At 39.0% G+C, this 22,583-nt stretch overlaps 1 protein-coding gene across 2 annotated transcripts in view; it reads right to left on the bottom strand.

The window, feature by feature from the left end:
• WDR44 (WD repeat domain 44) overlaps positions 1 to 22,583 on the bottom strand; it is a 106,788-nt gene that overhangs the window by 33,319 nt on the left and 50,886 nt on the right. For both annotated transcript variants that reach the window (XM_034949366.3, XM_034949367.3), the window contains 6 exons: positions 22,244 to 22,380; positions 20,878 to 20,961; positions 14,908 to 15,014; positions 12,328 to 12,479; positions 9,712 to 9,850; positions 8,381 to 8,445 (listed from right to left, as the gene is read on the bottom strand). In XM_034949366.3, the coding sequence (XP_034805257.1) occupies positions 8,381 to 8,445; positions 9,712 to 9,850; positions 12,328 to 12,479; positions 14,908 to 15,014; positions 20,878 to 20,961; positions 22,244 to 22,380 (684 nt within the window). The remainder of the gene's footprint in view (positions 1 to 8,380; positions 8,446 to 9,711; positions 9,851 to 12,327; positions 12,480 to 14,907; positions 15,015 to 20,877; positions 20,962 to 22,243; positions 22,381 to 22,583) is intronic.

Raw genomic sequence — 22,583 nt, 5'->3', positions numbered from 1 at the left:
AGCTCGCTGGGTCTTCAAGCAGGCCATTCCTGCCTGGCACCACAGGGATCCTTCGGGAGGGCAGCCAGAGGAATAGGAGGGGAAACACTATAGGGAGAAGGAAGTCTCCAGCTGAACTTTGTAACAATTCGAACTGGCGAGAAGCCTCCTGGCCAGAAGGGGGAGGGCACGAATCCGGTGTGCAGACTCCATAGGTGGGGGAAGAACCAAGCCTTTTTCTTTCACAGCTGGGAGGTGGGTAGCCTGGGGCAAGTTCTCAGGCCCAGATCCCCTACTGCCTGGAAACAGACTTGGGGCTGTTGAGGGGGCATGGTGGGAGTGAGACTGGCCCTTCTGTTTGTGTGGGAGCTGGGTGAGGCCTGTGACTGCCAGCTTTCCCCCGCTTCCCTGACAACCTGCATGACTCAGCAGAGGCAGCCATAATCTTCCTAGGTACGCAACTTCATTGACCTGGGATCATCACATCCATCCCCCACAGCAGCCTCAGCAAGACCCAACCAAGGAGATTCTGAGCTCAGACACACCTAGCCCTGCCCCCACCTGATGGGCCTTCCTTATCCACCCTGGTAGCTGAAGACAAAGGGCATATACTCTTGAGAGTTCTAGGGCCCCACCCACCACCATTTCCAATCCATACTACCATAGCTTGATGCTCTTTGGAAAGCGCCACCTCCCAGCAGAAGGCCAACCAGCACAAAAATAGAAAATTAAACCACCAAAGCTAAGAACCCTCACAGAGTCCATTTCACCCCCCTGCCACTTCCACTGGTACAGGTGCTGGTATCCACGGCTGAGAGACCCATAGACGGTTCACATCACAGGACTCTCTGCAGACAACCTCCAGTGCCAGCTCAGAGCTGGGTAGACTTGCTGGGTGGCTAGACCCAGAAGAGAGATAACAATCCCTGCAGCTCGGCTCACAGGAAGCCACATCCATAGGAAAAAGGGAAGAGTACTACATCAAGGGAACACCCAGTGGGACAAACGAATCTGAACAACAGCCTTCAGCCCTAGACTCTGACAGAGCCTACCCAAATGAGAAGGAACCAGAAAACCAACTCTGGTAATTTGACAAAACAAGGCTCTTTAACAACCCCCCAAAAATCATACTAGTTCATCAGCAATGCATCCAAACCAATAAGAAATCCCTGATTTACCTGAAAAAGAATTCAGGAGGTTAGTTATTAAGTTAATCTGGGAGGCGCCAGAGAAAGGCAAAGCCCAATGCAGTGAAATCCAAAAAACGATACAAGAAGTGAAGGGAGAAATATTCAAGCAAATGGATAGCATAAAGAAAAAAAAACAATAAAAACTTCAGGAAACACTGTACACACTTATAGAAATGCAAAATGCTCTGGAAAGTCTCAGCAATAGAATTGAACAAGTAGAAGAAAGAAATTCAGAGCTCAAAGACAAGGTCTTCAAATTAACCCAATACAACAAAGACAAAGAAAAAAGAATAAGAGAATATGAATGAAGCCTCTACGAGGTCTGGGATTATGTTAAACACCAAACCTAAGAATAACTGATGTTCCTGAGGAAGAAGAGATGTCTGAAAGTTTGAAAAACATATTTGGGGGAATAATCAAGGAAAACTTCCCCGGCCTTGCTCGAGACCTAGACATTCAAATACAAGAAGCACAAAGAACAAGTGGGAAATTCATCACAAAATGATCATCGCGTAGGCACACTGTCATCACGTTATCTAAAGTTAAGACAAAGGAAAGAATCTTAAGAGCTGTGAGACAAAAGCACCAGGTAACGTATAAAGGAAAACCTAACAGATTAGCAGCGGATTTCTCAGCAGAAACCCTACAAGCTAGAAGGGATTGGGGCCCTATCTTCAGCCTCCTCAAACAAAACAATTATCACTAAGAATTTTGTATCCAGTAAAACTAAGTATCATATATGAAGGAAAGATACAGTCGTTTTCAGACAAACAAATGCTGAGAGAATTTGCCACTACTAAGCCACCACTATAAGAACTGCTAAAACGAGCTCTAAATCTTGAAACAAATCCTGGAAACACATTAAAACAGAACCTCTTTAAAGCATAAATCATACAGAACCTATAAAACAAAAATGTAAGTTAAAAAGCAAAAACAAAAAAACCAAGGTACACAGGCAACAAATAACACTATGAGGTATCTCACATCTCAATACTAACATTGAATGTAAGTGGCCTAAATGCTCCACTTAAAAGATACAGAGATGCAGAATGGATAAGAACCCACCAACTAACTATCTGCTGTCTTCAGGAGACATAAGGACTCAAATAAACTTAAAGGGGTGGTAAAAGGCGTTTCATGCAAATGGACACCAAAAGCGAGCAGGGGTAGCTATTCTTATATCACACAAAACAAACTTTAAAGCAACAGCATTTAAAAGAGACAAAGAGGGACATGATATAACAGTAAAAGGCCGTGTCCAACAGGAAAATATCACAATCCTAAACATTTATGCACCTAAGACTGGAGCTCCCAAATTTATAAAACAATTACTAATAGACCTAAGAAATGAGATAGACGGCAACACGATAATAGTTGGGGACTTCAATACTCCACTGACAGCACTAGAGAGGTCATCAAAGCAGAAAGTCAACAAAGAAACAACGAATTTAAACTATACCTTGGAACAAATGGACTTAACAGATATATATACAGAACATTCCATCCAACAACTGCAGAATACACATTCTATTCAATAGTGCATGGAACCTTCTCCAAGATAGACCATATGATAGGCCATAAAACGAGCCTCAATAAATTTAAGAAAATTGAAATTATATCAAGCACTCTCTCAGACTACAGTGGAATAAAACTGGAAATGAACTCCAAAAGGAACCTTCGAAACCGTGCAAATACATGGAAATAAAATAACCTGCTCCTGAATGAGCACTTGGTCAAAAATGAAATCAAGATGGAAATTAAAAAATTATTTGAACTGAATGACAATAATGAAACAATCTATCATAACCTTTGGGATACAGCAAAGGTGGTGCTAACAGGAAAGTTCATAGCCCTATAAATGCCTACATCAAAAAGACTCAAAGAGCACAAACTGACATGCTAAGGTCACACTTCAAGGAACTAGAGAAACAAGAACAAACCAAACCCAAAGCCAGCAGAAGAAAGGAAATTACCAAGATCAGAGCAGAATTAAACGAAATTGAAACAAACAAAAAATACAAAAGATAAATGAAACACAAAGCTGGTTCTTTGAAAAGATAAATAAAATTGATAGACTGTTAGCAAGATTAACCAAGAAAATAAGAGAGAAAATCCAAATAACCTCATTAAGAAGAGAAACAGGAGATATTACAACTGACATCACTGAAATACAAAAGATCATTCAAGGCTACTATGAACACCTTTATGCACATAAACTAGAAAACCTAGAAGAGATGGATAAATTCCTGGAAAAATACAAACCCTCCTAGCTTAAATTAGGAAGAAATAGATACCCTGAACAGACCAATAACAAGCAGCGAGATTGAAATGGTAATTTAAAAATTATCAACAAAAAAAACAGTCCAGGACTGGCTGGGCACGATGGCTCATGCCTGTAATCCCAGCACTTTGGGAGGCTGAGGCAGGCGGATCACCTGAGGCCAGGAGTTCAAGACTAGCCTGGCCAACATGTTGAAACCTCGTCTCTACTAAAAATACAACAACTAGCCGGGCATGGTGGTGTGTGCCTGTAATCCCAGCTACCAGGAAGGCTGAGGCAGGAGAATCGTTGGAACCCAGGAGGCGGAGGCTGCAGTGAGCTGAGATTGCGCCACTGCACTCCAGCCTGGGCGACAGAGTGAGACTCCATCTCAAAAAAAGTCCAGGACCAGATGGATTCACAGCAGAATTCTATCAGACATTCAAAGAAGAATTGGTAACAATTCTTTTGACACTATTCCACAAGATAGAAAAAGAGGGAATCCTCCCTAATTCATTCTATGAAGCCAGCATCACCCACTAATACCAAAATCAGGAAAGGACACAACCAAAAAAGAAAACTACAGACCAATATCCCTGATGAACATAGATGCTAAAATCCTTAACAACATACTAGCTAACCAAATCCAACAACATATCGAAAAGATAATCCACCCAGTTCAAGTGGGTTTCATAGCAGGGATGCAGGGATGGTTTAACATATGCAAGTCAATAAATGTGATACACCACATAAACAGAATTAAAAACAAAAATCACATGATCATCTCAATAGATGCAGAAAAAGCATTCGACAAAATCCAGCATCCTTTATGATTAAAACTCTCAGCAAAATCAGCATACAGGTGACATATCTCAGTGTAATAAAAGCCATCTATGACAAACCCACAGCCAACATAATACTGAATGGGGAAAAATTGAAAGCATTCCCTCTGAGAACTGGAACAAGACAAGGATGCCCACTCTTACCACTCCTCTTCAACACAGTACTGGAAGTCCTAGCCAGAGCAATCAGACAAGAGAAAGAAATAAAGGGCATTCAAATGGGTAAAGAGAAAGTCAAACTGTCACTGTTTGCTGACGATATGATCATTTACCTCGGAAACCCTAAAGACTCCTCCAGAAAGCTCAGAACTGATCAAAGAATTCAGCACAGTTTCCAGATACAAGATTAATGTAAACAAATCAGTAGCTCTTGTATACACCAACAGCAACCAAGTGAAGAATCAAATCGATAACTCAATCACTTTTACAAAAGCTGCAAAAAAATAAAATACTTAGGAATATACCTAACCAAAGAGGCGAAAGACATCTACAAGGAAAACTACAAAACGCTGCTGAAAGAAATCATGGACGACACAAACAAATGGAAACACATCCCATGCTCATGGATGGGTAGAATCAATATTGTGAAAATGGCCATACTTCAAAAAGCAATCTGCCACATTTTCTTAATCCAGTCTATTATTGTTGGACATTTGGGTTGGTTCCAAGTCTTTGCTATTGTGAATAGTGCCGCAATAAACATACGTGTGCATGTGTCTTTATAGCAGCATGATTTATAGTCCTTTGGGTATATATCCAGTAATGGAAAAAAAAAAAAAAAACCATGGAACATAAAAAAAAAAAAAGCAATCGCAAGTTCAATGCAATCCCCATCAAAATACCACCATCATTCTTCACAGAATTAGAAAAAACAATTCTAAAATTCATATGGAACCAAAAGAGCCCGCACAGCCAAAGCAAGACTAAGCAAAAGAACAAATACGGAGGCGTCACACTTACTGATTTCAAACTATACTATAAGGCCATAGTCACCAAGACAGCATGGTACTGGTATAAACATAGGCACACAGACCAATGGAAAACAATAGAGAACCCAGAAATAAACCCAAATATTTACAGCCAACTGATCTTTGACAAAGCAAACAAAAACATAAAAAGTGGGGAAAGGACACCCTTTTCAACAAATGGTGCTGAGATAACTGGCTAGCCACGTGTAGGATAATGAAATTGGATCCTCATCTCTCACTTTATACAAAAATCAACTCAAGAGGGATTAAGGACTCAAATCTAAGACCTGAAAGCATAAAAATTCTAGAAGATAACATTGGAAAAACCCTTCTAGACATTGGCTTAGGCAAGGATTTCATGACCAGGAACCCAAAAGCAAATGCAATAAAAATAAATAGTTGGGACTTAATTACACTAACGAGCTTTTGCACAGCAAAAGGAACAGTCAGCAGAGTAAACAGACAACCCACAGAGTGGGAGAAAATCTTCACAATCTATACATCCAACTAAGGACTAACTAATATCCAGAATGAACAACAAACTCAAACAAATCAGTAAGAAAAAAACAGTCCATCAAAAAGTGGGCTAAGGACATAAATAGACAATTCTCAAAAAAATATACAAATGGCCAACACACGTATGAAAAAATGCTCAACATCACAATAATCAGGGAAATGTAAATCAAAACCACGATGTGATACCATCTTACTCCTGCAAGAATGGCCATAATAAAAAATCAAAAAATAGATGTTGGCGTGGATGTGGTGATCAGGGAACACTTCTACACTGCTAGTGGGAATGTAAACTAATACAACCACTGTGGAAAACAGCGTGGAGATTCCTTAAAGAAATAAAAGTAGAACTAACATTTGATCCATCAATCCCACTATTGGGTATCTACCCAGAGGAAAAGAAGTCATTATTAGAAAAAGATACTTGCACACGCACGTTTATAGCAGCACAATTTGGAATTGCAAAAACGTGGAACCAACCCAAATGCCCATCAATCAACGAGTGGATAAAGAAACTGGTATGTATACACGATGGAATACTACTCAGCCATAAAAAGGAATGAATTAACAGCATTTGCAGCAACCTGGATGAGATTGGAGACTATTATTCTAAGAGAAGTAACTCAGGAATGGAAAACCAAACATTGTATGTTCTCACTGATATGTGGGAGCTAAACTATGAGGACGCAAAGATGTAAGAATGATACAATAGACTTTGGGGACTTGGGAGGAAGAGTGGGAGGAGGGTGAGGAATAAAAGACTACAAATAGGTGCAGTGTATACTGCTTGGGTGATGGGTGCACCAAAATCACTAAAGAACTTATGTAACCAAATACCACCTGTACCCCAATAACTTATGGAAAAATTAAAATATAAAAAATATTTCTATGAGTGACCATTACCATGTAGCTAACTACGCAAGCCAGACACCTGTGATTCATCCCAGGCTACTCACTTTTACTACCCCAGCTAGTCAGTCACCAAGTCCTACAAATTAGACTTATTTTACATCTCTCAATTCAGCTTATCTTTACAGTTTCTAGCTCTACTGGTATCATAATCATCAAAATCGGAAGTAACCATTTCTCTGGGTTAATAGCCTCTTACATGGTCTCCCTGTCTCAAACCTGAAGCCCCCACCTAGTCTATCCTTCACAATACTACCAGAATACTCTTTCTAAAACAAAAATCTGAACATGGTAATTATGCCTCTGAGTGAAATCCTTCAAAGCCCCACCCTGCTCCCAGTAGTTTGCAGGATAAAGTTCCATCTTGGTTCATCACAAAAAGTCATTTAAAATTCCACTCCTGCCTACCTCTCCCACCAATCTCACAAATGCACCTTTCCCAGCCATGTGTAATTCCTTGTGGTACCTTTAACATACTAGCCTCCATGCTTTTGCACTTGCTAGTCCCTGGGTCTGACACGCTCCTTCCTTTCTTCTCTCATATAGCTAAATCCTAGCTCAAATAACAAGTTTCCAGGAAACTATTCCTAACACTGTGATTTATAAGGCTAACCTATTTTTGTGTAGTACCTTCTGTAGAATATCACCATCTAATACTGTAATTGTGAGTTTACCCATTTCACTAGTTCACAAGATCCCTGAGGACAGAGAATATGTCTCATTTGATTTTATAGCATGTAGCAGTGTCTGCCACATATAGCAGGCACTCAGAAAACATTTGTTGAAGGAGTTTAGTTTTGGACCTATTAGTTGATGTGGTTGGATTACATGTAGATAAAGAGATCCTATATATTATGTGAAAAGGCAGCAAGCACAATAATGTTCTTGTTTAAAAATCATAAAGTTACTGAAAGTAAACAAAGAATTACAGATCTAAAGCCAGTTCAGGACTAGAAGAAGAGCATAAATATGTCTATTGAAAATGGCCAAGAACAGACCCTGAGAAACAGTAAATGTAAGGAGATGGAAGAAGAAACAGTGGGAGTATAAGAGAACAAAGGGAAACAGAACCATGGAAAGCCAGGAGAAGGAGAAAACGTAGTGTCAAATACTGGAGCCAATGAAATCTCAGGAAAATACTGTTGAGCAGGTAGACATTTTAGGTTCTCTTGTTTATATCACCCTTACCTAATGCAACACACAAAAAGCACAGGTGACAACTTAGTACAATATTGTGTATTCTGCTTTATAGGTTTAAAATTGGTTATATTTAACCTTCCAGCTCTAAAACCAAATGAAAATCATTAAGATACCTTATCTGAAACTGTGATAAAGTGTTTATTAAACCAAGAAGGTTAGAAAATTAAAATACTTAAATATCTTTTTTCTTTCCTTAATTACCTCTTATTTGGGTATCTAATATCATTATTTTAAAAATGTCTAACATGGATTTGAGGGGAGGGGCTTTTGTATTATTTAAGTTTACATTAGTGGTATAGTACCCTGAGCAATAGTATTCACTGTCTGGCAACCTTTAAACATCAAAAATTTTCATTTGCTAATTTCTTCTAATTGAAGAAACTCTTGGTTCTAATGATACATCTTAATTTTATATTAAGTGTCTTCATGCAACTGTAATTTCTGATACACAAAAATACTTTATGGTAAACAAATTAAATCATACCTGAAAACAGAGTAACCATAAAACAATAAGCATACCCCTGTATCTGTATCCGATTTTGATGAACTTAGACTTTCCTGAGAGGGTGATGGGGACACACGTCCTAAAAACAACATAATAATTGTAAAAAAGGCATGTATGTACACACACAGACCCACCAAAATATAACATTCAGAAGTAATGACACAGCAATGTCTAATAGTTAGAGAATACAGTATTCTAGAAAAATACTAACAATTGAGGCATAACCCTTAAGAGCCAAAATATTTGTTTCAATCATTTTTACATAAAAACTTCATAAAATGGCTTAACCATTTCCCTACTTTAGTAAACAAAATACCGTTAAATCCTCAGTATTCGAATAGAACACATTCTTATTAATCATGACAAGTAGCAAGAGGAACAATAAAGGAGCAGAAAGGTTCAGGGCTGGGGTTAGTCTCAAGGGCCACTGAAAATAGTCTTTTTGCTCTTGGCAGGGCAGTAAAAGAAATGACACACAGCTAGGACTAGAAAAACTCACCATATAGTAACCACAGTTTAACTTCTTGTCAAATTATTATCATCTTCAACTAAGTACTGAAACATAATGCAAGCAATACTCACAGGATTTACTCAAGTATATGAGGCCTAGCTTGCCAGTTTAGTGAATCTCCCTAGACTTTTATGTTCCTCAAATTGGTGCTTTGACTATATACTCTCACCCATGGCCACCTTTCTTCTCCTTTCTCCTATGCTTTACTTCTCGTTTGCAGCCTTACTTGATGACGGGGAGGGTGTGGAAAAAACTTATTACACAGTTAAATAGTTATTAGAAAAGAATCCCATGAACTTAAAGCCCAAATTTACATCAGTTCTACATACTTTCCTGATAACACCATGATACATAAATATCTGTACATAGTTGTAATCAGTGTGTACATAATGTTCTGAGGCTTCTCTTTTCAACATTTTTTCATATATCCCTCGATATATTGACAATTCACATTCATTTTCCATGACTCTTTCCTTAATCATTTTTACTTACTGGATATATATGATTTTCATTCTTTTTCCAGTTTAATTAGCAATTCTATTTTAACCTAGGATAGAACTGAAGGTTGCCAGAGGAAACCAAATATCATGTTCTCAATAGCTGATGAAATTAACTACACACTACACCTGGAAAGGAATAAATCAAAAGCTTTGTGGCAGCTCTTTTCATTGGGTTTAGAGACTTTTTGCCACTGACGTCTGTCTTACTTTCAAGTTTTTGGCTATTATCATAAGTAGTGGTTGCTGCAAATGACTGCCAGAAAAGTAGGGCATCAGTATACCTAAAATGTAAAAACTTCAGGTTTCTGTAGATTTTTAAATAGATGAAAAATACCTTCAGTATTGTATTTCATTCGCATATTGTTGAAATAGTCAAAAGCATTTTTTAAAGCCCATATTCTCACTACATTGTCTTGTCCAGCTGAGGCAAGTAATCGGCCACAGTGAGAAAATTTCATGGTCCAAACAGCTCCCTATAAAAACAAAAGAAGTTTCAAAGTTAATACTTTACACCTTTAGAGACTTTACTTTTGGCCTGGCATGGTGGCTCACGTCTGTAATCTCAGCACTTTGGGAGGCTGAGGCAGGTGGATCACCTAAGGTCAGGAGTTCGAGACCAGCCTGGCCAACATGGTAAAACCCCATCTCTGCTAAAAATACAAAAATTAGCTGGGCATGGTGGCGGGCGCCTGTAATCCCAGCCACTTAGGAGGCTGAGGCAGGAAGATCACTTGAACCTGGGAGGTGAAGGGTGTAGTGAGTCAAGACCGCGCCATTGTACTCCAGCCTGGGCAACAAAAGCGAAACTCTATCTAAAAATAATAATAAATAAAATAAAATAGAGATATTACTTTAAAGCCAAAGTTTAAAATTATGCCAAATTACATATACTAAGATAATGCTCAAATTGCTAACACTACTTAAGTCCAAAAGTTCAATGGTGCTATAATACCACAAAAGTAGACTTTCAGAAGAAAGGTAGGGTAAGATAGTTGTAGTGTTCCATAATCTAAACTAACAACTTCAAGAACTCAAACCCTGTCCACATATTAACAGAAATGGGAGTTCTAAAGTGGTCAGAAATCTTCATTGGAAAAGCACAAATCCTAGTTGGGGATCTTAGTCCCCTAGCTGAACGTAAAGATGGGTGGCAGAGCCCTCAGCACAGCACTAACAACTGAGCAGGATTGAGGAAGACTAAAGCCCACCTTGGCAGTGACCCGTATAGCATCGAGCACTTAGAAGTATTACAGTTTTGGAATGGGCCGGGCGTGGTGGCACGTGCCTGTAATCCCAGCACTTTGGGAGGTCCAGGCGGGTGGATCACTTGAGCTCAGGAGTTCAAGACTAGCCTGGGCAACATGGCGAAACCCCATCTCTACAAAAAATACAAAAAATTAGCCAGGCATGGTGGTGCGCACCTGTGGTCCCAGCTACTCAGGAGGCTGAGGAGGGAGGACTGCTTGAGCCCAGGAGGCAGAGGCTGCAGTGAGCTGAGATCCCGCCCCTGCACTCCAGCCTGGGTGACAGAGCGAGACTCTGCCACAAAAAGAGAAAAAAAAAAGGTAGTTGTATTGGAATGGTGTGGTCTCATCCTACTTTTCTCTCTAGAAACAAGGTTTCAAAGTATATGACCAGAATCTCTAGACACTGAGAACAATAGGAAAGTATGTGTGTGTGGTGGGGGTGGAGGAGCAGGGAGAAAGAACATGAACCTCTTAAGTTGGAAAGACCAAATCTTATTACAAGAAATACTATTATATACATATTCAGATGTATCAAAAAGATTATGCCACAGCCCATTTATTGAAATAACCATTCACTTCTACAAAATTCAAGTGTATTAAAAATGAGTCATTTGGAGCCTACTACGATGAGATTTTACTTAAAACAGGAAATAACGAGTCAATACAGTACTAGGAAATTCATCAATTTCCTTAAGGAAAATACTAAAATCAACTCAAACATTTATCTGTAGATTGTAAACATCAAAATTTAAATTTGAATTTGGTTGCCATCCAATATATTTATGGTTGCCTCATTCTAGTTAAGCCAACTTTTAGACTTAAAATGTAAACAGATTCCCTGATCAAGGGCACAGTATTATTTATTCAGATCTAAATTTTATCACTGCCTTCTTTGTGTTCCTAGCATTTTCAGGGGTTAACCACAATACAGTTTGTGCAATTGCATCTACATTGGTACATTTGAACTCTAAAGGAGAACTTGAACTTTTACCTCTCTCCTTGTTTTAGCTGAATATCTCACTTTACAACATATATTGAGCTTCTGATATATTTTGTAAATTATTTAAAATATGGTTGGGAGCATTTTAAACATTTTTCAAAGTTACAGACCACCCTCTAATCTAACTGCTTTAAAGTTTGGTGCCTTTGCATAGCTTTCTTAGTGATACAGCCTGAGAGTTTACTTATTCAATAACTCCTTTCTTTCTTTTTTTTTTTTTTTTTTTTGAGACGGAGTTTTTTACTCTGTAGCCCAGGCTGGAGTGCAGTGGCACAAACTCGACTCACCACAACCTCTGCCTCCTGGGTTCAAGCAATTCTCCTGCCTCAGCCTCCCAAGTAGCTGGGATTACAGGCACCCGCCACCATGCTTGGCTAATTTTTATATTTTTCGTAGAGACAGGGTTTCGCCATGTTGGTCAGGCTGGTCTCGAACTCCTGACCTCAAGTGATCCGCCTGTCTTGGCCTCCCAAAGTGCTGGGATTACAGGCGTGAGCCACCGCACCTGGCCGATAAGTCACTTCTGGAATAATTCAGAGATAGACTTTGCATTACCTATTCATTAAATCATGTTAACATAAATTCACCGTTCTTGAGTCAGGCTAGCAAAGTTACATACATAGAAAGAGATAGTTTTGTAGAAGCCAAAGTATTTCTCTTAACAAAAACAGTATCAATCCTAAAAAATGAAAAAGTTGCTTACCATATGTTCACCACTAAGATCTTGCACCACTTTGATCTGATCAAAATCATAAGGTCCTTTGAAACCGTGTGCTGCTTTGAATTTAACTGGTCTTGTGTATGGCATTCCTTCATCATCACTTGATGAAGGATCATCTTGATCAGTATGAAACACTGAACAGAAAAGCAACAGAAATCACTACTAGCTAATGTAGATATTGCTATTATCATAATTTCATATTTCCTGCATACCAAGAAAATTCATTAAATGGAAGAGCAAAATTTATTTATTATGTAACATACTGGTTAAAAACATGGAGTCTAATGCCAGACTGCTAGGTTCAAATCCAGCTCTGTCATTTATTATCTGTGTGACCACAGGCAAGTTACTCAACTTTCGATGCCTCTTAGTTTTCTCATCTATCAAATGGGGATAATGATGGTACTTACCTCATAGGGTTTCTATGGGATTAAATGAATTAATACAGGTAAAAGTGCTTAGTACAGTCCCAGGCACTGAATAAGTACTATGTAAGTTTCATTAAATAAAACAAATGAGTACAATAATGACAAAAGCATAGGAGGTTAAGATATGTGCAAATTTAGAAAATTTACCTAATTAAAAAAATTTATTTATTTATTTTTATACAAACAGGGGTCTCACTATGTTGCCCAAGCTGGTCTCCAACTCCTGGGCTTAAGTGATCCTCCTGCCTTAGCCTTCCAAAGTGTTGGGATTACAGATATGAGCCACCATACCCAGCCCTACCTAATTTTGAAAATACAGTTATTCCCCAGTATCCATGGCAGGACCTGCTATGGGTACCAAAATCTGCAAATGCTCAAATCCCTTAACATAAAATGGCACGGTATTTGCATATAACCTATGCACATCCTTTCATGTACTTGCTTTCTTTTTTAAAGACAGGGTCTCAGGTTGGAGTGCAATGGTGCAATCATAGCTCATTGCAGCTCTGAACTCTTGGGCTCAAGCAATCCTGCTCCTCGGCCTTCTGAGTAGCTGGGACTATAGGCACACGCCACTACACCAAGCTAATTTTTATTTTTTAGTAGAGACAGGGTCTCACTATGTTTTACCAGGCTAGTCTCGAACTCCTGGCCTCAAGCGGTTCTCCTGTCTTGGCCTCTCAAAGTACTGGAATTATAGGCATGAGCCACCATGCCTCGCCCTGTATACTTTAAATAATCTCTAGATTACTTATAATATCTACTGCAGTGTACATGTTATATAAATAGTTGTTATATTATTTTTTCTATTATGTTTTATTGTTGCATTGTTATTTTTTATATATTTTTAAAAATATTTTTCTATCTGTGGTTGTTTGAATCCCTCCATGTGGAACCCATGGATATGGAGGACTGACTGTATTTGTAAAAACCAAATAGCTGGCGAGGCGCGGTGGCTCACACCTGTAATCCCAGAGCTTTGAGAGGCTGAGGTGGGCAGATCACCTGAGGTCATCAGTTCGAGACCAGCTTGGGCAACATGGTGAAACCCTGTCCCTACTAAAAATACAAAAATTAGCCAGGTGTGGTGGCAGGTGCCTGTAATCCCAGCTACTCGGGAGGCTGAGGCAGGAGAATTGTTTGAACCCAGGAGGCAGAGGTTGAAGTGAGCCGAGATCGTGCCACTGTACTCCAGCCTGGGTGACAGAGCGAGACTCCATCTCCAAAAAAGAAAAAAATAGCCTTGGCCAGACGTGGTGGCTCATGCCTGTAATTCTAGCACTTTGGGAGGTAGAAGTGGGCAGATCACCTGAGGTCAGGAGTTCAATACCAGCCTGGCCAACATGGCAAAACCCTGTCTCTGCTAAAAATACAAAAATTAGCCAGGTGTGGTGGTGTGTGCCTATAATCCCAGTTACTTGGTAAGCTGAGGCAGGAGAATGGCTTGAACCCAGGAGACGGAGGTTGCAGTGAGCCAAGATCATGCCATTCCACCCCAGTCTGGGCGACAGAGCAAGACTTTCTCAAAAAAAAAGAAAAAAAAAACCCAAAACCAAATAGCCTTAAAAAACTAATTTATGGCCGGGTGCAGTGGCTCACGCCTGTAATCCCAGCACTTTGGGAGTCCGAGGCAGGCAGATCACGAGGTCAGGAGATCGAGACCATCCTGGCTAACACGGTGAAACCCCGTCTCTACTAAAAACACAAAAAATTAGCCAGGTGTGGTGGCAGGCGCCTGTAGTCCCAGCTACTCGGGAGGCTGAGGCAGGAGAATGGTGTGAACCTGGGAGGTGGAGCTTGCAGTGAGCCGAGATCGCGCCACTGCACTCCAGCCTGGGCAACAGAGTAAGACTCCATCTCAAATAAACAAACAAACAAACAAACGAAACTAATTCATAACTGATTATTTAACACTCAACCATTTCAGACTGTCAAAAGTCACAAAATATGTATAAATCCATTTTTCTTCACACTCATAAAATTAAGTCATAGAGTACCTTATTTATTGAAATACTAAGATGTCAGCTATAAAGGTTTACTATTTTAAATAGAATGCTTCTTACAAACTACAGGCTAAATTTAGACGATTACAAATTAATTGAATGTTCAGTTGAAATGTTCTGTTTTAACTCACCTTCATCTCTAACACTTTTAACTTTATTTATAGCACGTTCACCATATTCCTCAGCAAGGTGCTTTGCTCTCTTTACTGATTTTCCAAGAAACTTCTTTAGTTGAGTCCTTAACAAAAATGAAAAAAGTATCAACTCAGTTAACTGTAAAAGTCCAATAATTTGCAGACAAATGTATTAGCTGTGACTGATAAAGTACACTACTTTGAAATAACTTTTTTAAACATAAATAATAGGTGTTTGAGTTCCAAATCCCTTATTCTATGGAATAAACATATTCAAGTCAATATGGCAAAGGAAACATACACCCTTTCCCCCAATTTACAATATTCATATATTCTAGAGCTTTGGTTTTCAATGGTGAATAAAAATTGATTGGCAGAGGTAGTGTGGAGAGGGGAGTGTTTAAAGTGTAGGTACTTCAGCTCCATCCCCAGATAATCCAATTTAGAGAGTCTGGGGGTGAGAACTGCTTTGAGAAGGCTGCTTTAGAGAGCTGTTCTTAAAAACACATTTTACCAATAAAGAGTAAAGAGATATTTCCTCACAAAATAGAATGCTTTGGTAGCTTAAGATGGTCCCTTGTCCCTTCTCTTTCAGTTTGGGTAGGTGCATGTAATAAAATTAGGCTGAGTTTTCCTAGTAGGTATTCCCAAATACGAGGTAACGTAAGTATGCATCTCAAGCTTCCATAAATAGGACTTAGTTATTGCATTTTCAATTAGCTAAGTCTCAGATTTCATATATTAAGATTACAAAAAGCAATGCACAGTACATGATGATATTTAAAACCAAAAGAAATATGAATCAGGAGTAAATTTTTACTGATTCATGGGAGCTCATGAGGGACAGTATTTTTAAAAGTTGTTAAGTTATATATACAGAGAAGTTCAATGTAACACTGTTTAGAATAGTCAAAAAGTGGAAATAAACTAAATTTTTTGTCAATAGAGGAACAGATAAATAAGTGCTGGTATGAAATACAATAAAATTAATGAGGCAAACCTCAGCTTTTTAAATGTGCCAAGCTCTTATAGTAACCTCAGGGGCTTTGCATGTGTGGTTATTTCTGCCTGGAACACCTCTCCCTTGGCTAATTCCCACTCACTTTTTAGGTCTCAGATCAAACAGCTCTCTCAAAATGGCCTTTTTAACTTTAGACAGAGTTTTTGTTACATAGTCCCCGTTTATCCAAAGTTTGACTTTACATGGTTTCGGTTACCCCAGTCAACCATGGTCCAAAAATATTAAATAGAAAATCCCAGAAATAAAACAATTTGTAAGTTTTAAATCGTGTGCCATTCTGAGTAGCATGATGAAATCTCACACCACCCTGCTCCATCCTACCTGGGATGTGAATCATCCCTCTGTCCAGTGTTTCCACGCTATAGACGATACCCACTTATTACTTAGTAGCCTTCTTGGTTATCAGATAGAAAAAACACAGTAGATACAGAGTCTGGTACTATCTGTGATTTCAGGTATCCACTGGGGATCTTGGAACGTATACCCCATGGATAAGAGGGAACTACTGTAATACTTCCACAGCACCGGGAACTTTTCTTTTATAGCAATCACTACAAATGTAGCTAGACTTATCTGTGCAATTACATGTTTAATGCCTATTTCTCCCATTTAACAGAAGTTCTATGAAGGCAGAGACCACGAATGTCTTTTTTTTTAATTTTTTTTAATTGAGACAGAGTCTTGCTCTGTTGCCCAGACTGGAGTGCAGTGGCATGATTTTGGCTCACTGCAGCCTTGACATCCCAGGTTCAATAGACCCACCTGCCTCTGCCTCCTGAGTTGCTGGGATTACAGGCACACACCACCATGCCTGGCTAATTTTTGTATTTTTTGTAGAGACGGGGTCCTGCCATGTTGCCCAGGCTGGTCTTGAACTTCTGGACTCAAGTGATCCACCTGCCTTGGCCTCCCAAAGTGCTGGGATTACAAGCATGAGCCATTGCACCCATCCTGAATGTCTTTTTTTTTTTTTTGAGACAGAGTTTCACTCTTGTTGCCCAGGCTGGAGTGCAAAGGCATGATCTCAGCTCACTGCAATCTCTGCCTCCTGGGTTCAAGCAATTCTCCTGCTTCAGCCTCCCGAGTAGCTAGGAGTACAGGCGCCCACCACCATGCCCAGCTAATTTTTTGTATTTTTAGTAGAGATGGGCTTTCACCATGTTGGCCGGGCTGGTCGTGAACTCCTGACCTCAGGTAATCCACCTGCCTCGGCCTCCCAAAATGCTGGATTACAGGCATGAGCCACCACGCCTGGCCTCTTAATGTCTTAACTGTTATATCCCAAGCACTTAACTCTCATATCTGGCTCTCAGAAAGACTACAATATATATATTATTAGTGCTGATATAAAGAGATGTCTATGATATATTTGATTTTCTAAAATAAAAACCAAAAAAACAAAAAAAACAAAAAACAGCAAGTTGACAAACTATAGACATACAGTAGCCCCACTTTTACGAGAAAAAAAAATTCTATGGCGAATACACCATGCTATTAAAACTGATTTCTGGACTGGCTAGCCATATGTAGAAAGCTGAAACTGGATCCCTTCCTTACACCTTATACAAAAATTAATTCAAGATGGATTAAAGATTTAAACGTTAGACCTAAAACCATAAAAACCCTAGAAGAAAACCTAGGCATTACCATTCAGGACATAGGCATGGGCAAGGACTTCATGTCTAAAACACCAAAAGCAATGGCAACAAAAGACAAAATTGACAAATGGGATCTAATTAAACTAAAGAGCTTCTGCACAGCAAAAGAAACTACCATCAGAGTGAATAGGCAACCTACAAAATGGGAGAAAATTTTCGCAACCTACTCATCTGACAAAGGGCTAATATCCAGAATCTACAATGGACTCAAACAAATTTACAAGAAAAAAACAAACAACCCCATCAAAAAGTGGGCGAAGGACATGAACAGACACTTCTCAAAAGAAGACATTTATGCAGCCAAAAAACACATGAAAAAATGCTCATCATCACTAGCCATCAGAGAAATGCAAATCAAAACCACTATGAGATACCATCTCACACCAGTTAGAATGGCAATCATTAAAAAGTCAGGAAACAACAGGTGCTGGAGAGGATGTGGAGAAATAGGAACACTTTTACACTGTTGGTGGGACTGTAAACTAGTTCAACCATTGTGGAAGTCAGTGTGGCGATTCCTCAGGGATCTAGAACTAGAAATACCATTTGACCCAGCCATCCCATTACTGGGTATATACCCAAATGAGTATAAATCATGCTGCTATAAAGACACATGCACACGTGTGTTTATTGCGGCACTATTCACAATAGCAAAGACTTGGAACCAACCCAAATGTCCAACAATGATAGACTGGATTAAGAAAATGTGGCACATATACACCATGGAATACTATGCAGCCATAAAAAATGATGAGTTCATGTCCTTTGTAGGGACATGGATGAAATTGGAAATCATCATTCTCAGTAAACTATCGCAAGAACAAAAAACCAAACACCGCATATTCTCACTCATAGGTGGGAACTGAACAATGAGATCACATGGACTCAGGAAGGGGAATATCACACTCTGGGGACTGTTGTGGGGTGGGGGGAGGGGGGAGGGATAGCATTGGGAGATATACCTAATGCTAGATGACGAGTTAGTGGGTGCAGCGCACCAGCATGGCACATGTATACATATGTAACTAACCTGCACAATGTGCACATGTACCCTAAAACTTAAAGTATAATAAAAAAAAAAACAAAAGAAAACCCCTGATTTCTGGGGCTGAGATTATGAGAAACTTTCATTTTCTATTTTACATATTTCTGTATTTCTTTTGATAACCAGAAAACACAGATGATAAACCATTTTTAAAACCATTATAAGGTCTATGCTACCTATAACTCTGAAGCTGTATTTTCTGGATAATTATAAGTTTACTACCACTTTAAAAGCCAAGAAAACAGACATTTAATTATTTCAGATGATAATAGTTCTAAAATATCTACTTTTATGCCTTCTTAAATGGCACTTAATGTTCCCTAAATTTCATTCCTTGATGGATAAGATCGTTACCATCATTTTGGTTCTTTAATACATTCAGAGCCTTTCTAATGCATTGCAGGTGGGCCATACTATTGGTTCCCTACTCAGCCTTCAAGGCAACAGGGCAGGGCCCAGGGAAGCCTGGGCCAATCTTCTCTGGCCATCAGCTGATGGCCAGCTTACCCCAACATTCAGTGCAAATACCATTATGTTCTCTGTGTGTCAATGGCATAAGAAAAGGTTGAAAAGCACTGTGGTACAATGATTGTGCTATGAGTTTTTTTTTTTTTGGTGGGGGGTGTGGGGGACAAGGTCTTGCTCTGTCGCCCAGGCCGAAGTGCAGTGGTGTGACCACGGCTCACTGCAGCCTCGATCCCTCAGGCTCAAGCAATTCTCCCATGTCAGCCTCCTGAGTAGCTGAGACCACATGTGTGTGCCACCATGCCTGGCTAATTTTTAAAATTTTTTTGTAAAGAGTGAGTCTACCTGTGTTGCTCAGGCTGCTCTCAAACTCCTGGGCTCAAGTGATCCTCCTACTTTGGTCTCCCAAAATGCTAGGATTACAGGTGTGAGCCACTGCACCCACCTATATTATGAGTTATTTTATCATTTTTCTGATTACCTGACATTCTTATGTGTCAACTTACATGTTGTCACAGTTTGCTGCTTCTATTTTGCAGTAAGCTCAGACACTGAACAGAGTTTTAAAAAAAATGATGTAAGAAATAAGCATAATGGCTTTGAATAAACCTGAGGAACTTTTCTCTTAGAAAAATAATGAGCTTTAGTGCATGGACTATGTGACATCTCTTCTGGATGTTTATCTGTCCCGGAATAATTGTAGTAATTCCTTATTCTCAGGTTCCCAATAACTGCAACTACTAGATGGCCAAGTTCCAAATATCTAAGGTGCTATCATATGCCTGCATTTTAGGTACATCTTTCCTAAAAATTCTCAATGCTTTCTTTGATACACACTAGGAAAAGGACTCAAGTGGATAATTCACTTTGGACCTTAGAGTTAATTATTATCAATTTAGTGACTTGTGTATAATCAAACAAAATGTACAGGCCCACCACTGATCTAGAAGTTTGTAGGGGAAACAAAGGATGGCATAATCAGAATCCTTTTGCAACATATGCTTTGATTGTTTAATGTGTATTTGTCTGAAAACAGTTTAAGATAATATATTGTAAAGGGAAAAAGTAAGTTATAGACTACAGGTATTCCCAAAATTGAGAAAAGAAAGAAAATTGCCATGGACTGTAGTAGTCAGGAGGAATCTCATTATAGTTGGGTTTAGAAAGACAAATAGGATTGCAGAGATAAAGAGAAAGGGAAAAGACAACTTCAAGGACAATCATGTTCTTCTACTAACACTTTTCGTACCTACCTACTGGTAGAAAAACAACACAAGTATGGTGCAACACTTACTGGTCATTTTCTGTATGTCAGATGCTTTATTATTATTACCATTTTTTTTGAGGGGGAGTCTTGCTCTGTCGCCCAGGCTGGAGTGCAGTGGAGTCCACCTCCTGGGTTCAAGTGATTCTCCTGCCTCAGCCTCCCAAGTAGCTGGGATTACAGGCACCTGTCACCATGCCCAACTAATTTTTGTATTTTTAGTAGAGATGGGGTTTCACCATGTTGGCCAGGCTGGTCTTGAACCCCTGATCTCAGGAGATCTGCCTGCCTTGGCCTCCCAAAGTGCTGGGATTATAGGCGTGAGCCATTGCGCCCGGCCCAGATGCTTTAAAACTAATCAATACAACTTCATAACCCATCAGCGAGGGACAGGGAGGAATGGTGGTGGGTAGACATAAAAACTACATGGAGCATGATTTAAAATAGTATGGCAGTTCTCATATTTTTTTAAATAAAAACTTGAAATGAAGAAAAGGGATGTACTGTAACTCACGTTTTCTGTTTTAACCTTCCACCATCAGTATCTGTTGGCTGAGACTGTAACTTCTCTTCATCATCTGACTGTGCCGCGTCATTACTGTAAGAAGGGGAAGTTGTTTTAAAAGAAGCCATTTCTTCTATACTTCTTAAAAATCTGTTTATACTTACTATATAACCAGTTAATCAGAATAACTACGCTAATAAGCTTTACATAATTTTATTTATTTATTTATTTATTTATTTATTTAGGAGATGGAGTCTTGCTCTGTCGCCCAAGCTGGAGTGCAGTGGCACAATCTTGGCTCACTGTAACCTCCGCCTCCCTGGTTCAAGCAATTCTCCTGCCTCAGCCTCCTGAGTACTTGGGACTATAGGCGCACACCACCATGTCTGGCTAATTTTTTGTATTTTAGTAGAGACAGGGTTTCACCATGTTGCCCAGGCTCGTGTCGAACTCCTGAGCTCAGGCAATCCACCCGCCTTGGCCTCCTAAAGTGCTAGAATTACGGGTGTGAGCCACTGTGCTCGGCCCATATAATTTTAATTTAAATGATGGACCTGACAACTTAAAGGCTTCAGAAATTGAAGAAAAGAATCTTTAAGCAAGGTTCAATGTACAACATATAAATGAATGCAATTTAGAAATTTATGAAAAACCTACTACAAACAAAACTTTTTGCTTGGCAAAATGTGCTATAGGGAAATAATAAAGTAACTTGTAGGTATCTTCCTCCCCACTCATTAAGTACATCCTGCATTACATTTAATAAAATAGCTCCTGCTTTTACCAAAATGATTCAATAGAGCCACATACATCTCGTAGTAAAGTCACTCATCTCATTTTAAAGCCATTTTCTGATCCTACAAAAACAGTACAAATATTTAAACAATTTATGATCCTTAAAGCAAGGTTTCAGAAGACTAAGTATTCATTCTACATAGCTTTTTAGCCTCATTTTTCTGTTATTTTAATTAATTTATTTATTTTTGTGGAGATGAGGTCTCACTATGTTGCCCAGGCTCCTCTCTAACTCCTGAATTCAAGTGCTGCCTCAGCCTCCTAAAGTGCTGGGATTACAGGCATGAACTATCACGCCTGGCTGCCTCACTGTTTTTATATTGTCTCAAGTATAATTTAAATCATTAAAAAAGAGAAATTAAGTGCTATGGGATTTAATATTTATACTATTTTCCCCAAGTAACTGTACAGTCATAATGAAGAGCAAAGTTAAAGAATACATACATTATCTAACTCTATTTTAATTCCAGAAGAAAAAAGACTGAATGAAACCAAATTAGGGGTTGTCATAGTTCATTAACAGAGAAATATTAACAACTCTGAAATACTATAAATGACAAATAACAACATTAGGCCATACCTTACATATTCTTTTGTCCTTCTCATGATGTGTAGAGTGAGAGGATTAATGCCTGTTGGTAGTTTCTCTTCTGCAAGACTCAAAGGTATTTCTTCTCCAGTATCCAGGTTCTTAATCATTACACTGGCTAAAATTTCCTGAGGTTAAAAAAAAAAAAACAATCACACCAAGATGACCTGCAATTTAATTATCTTTTTGAGTCTACAAAATCCCCTAAAATTTAAGCTAAAGGCTTTTTAGATATATTCAATACTGCACACAATAATTTCTAACATTTTTATTGAGATATAATTCACATGCCACAAAATGCACTCATTTAAAGCATATAATTCAATGGTTT

The sequence above is a fragment of the Pan paniscus genome, chromosome X (genome assembly GCF_029289425.2).
Source record: "Pan paniscus chromosome X, NHGRI_mPanPan1-v2.0_pri, whole genome shotgun sequence".
NCBI lineage: Eukaryota > Metazoa > Chordata > Mammalia > Primates > Hominidae > Pan > Pan paniscus.
This window is presented reverse-complemented; position numbering and strand designations above follow the sequence as displayed.